Below are 698 nucleotides of genomic sequence, written 5' to 3'. Positions count from 1 at the left end.
TTACTTGACAAATATAATTATTCATAGTGTAATATTTTATTACGATAACATATCTTTGTGCATTGACTCCCTATATAGCAATATATATATATATATATATATATAATTTGTATAAAGAAATTAATTTTGTTTTATTTACTACTTTTTAAAAAAGACGTGTGTTTTTGTTTTCTCATGAAAGTTTTACAATCCTCCATTTCTTTAGGTATGCAATAGTGGAAGAGTTAGCAGAATTTGGAGCAGCAGTTCATGTATGTGCACGAAATGAAGCAGATATTAATAAGTGTGTGGAAGAGTGGAAAAACAAAGGATTAAATGTTACGGGATCTGCTTGTGATGTTTCATCCCGTGATCAACGTCAACATTTAATAGAAATTGTTGCCTCCATCTTTCATGGAAAACTCAACATTCTAGTAAGTTATATTTTAAGTTTGGGTTAGACAAAAATATTATTTTAGATAGTTATTAGTTTTACAAACTTGATTAAACAGTAAACTGTACTTATTGATGTTGTATATTGATACTCTGGTTTCAATGTAGGCCAAATTCACTTTTAATTATTAATCTTTCACAAATATTAAAAATTAGCTATGACAAATCATTTGCCATGTCTTATTTAATATATATTTTGTCTTCAGCAAGTTAATTAATTATTAAAATAATTAATTTAAAAATAAAATATCACTTTTTTGAAAAAG

General features: G+C 25.5%; 1 protein-coding gene across 1 annotated transcript in view; it reads left to right on the top strand.

The window, feature by feature from the left end:
- The window catches only part of LOC107639396 (tropinone reductase homolog), a 3982-nt gene that overhangs the window by 842 nt on the left and 2442 nt on the right, over positions 1–698 (top strand). The window contains exon 2 of the mRNA XM_016342875.2: positions 206–413. Within this exon, the coding sequence (XP_016198361.1) occupies positions 206–413 (208 nt within the window). The remainder of the gene's footprint in view (positions 1–205; positions 414–698) is intronic.

This window comes from Arachis ipaensis, chromosome B04 (genome assembly GCF_000816755.2).
Source record: "Arachis ipaensis cultivar K30076 chromosome B04, Araip1.1, whole genome shotgun sequence".
NCBI lineage: Eukaryota > Viridiplantae > Streptophyta > Magnoliopsida > Fabales > Fabaceae > Arachis > Arachis ipaensis.
The sequence above is the reverse complement of the archived record's forward strand: the minus strand, read 5'-3'. Positions and strand labels throughout refer to the sequence as shown.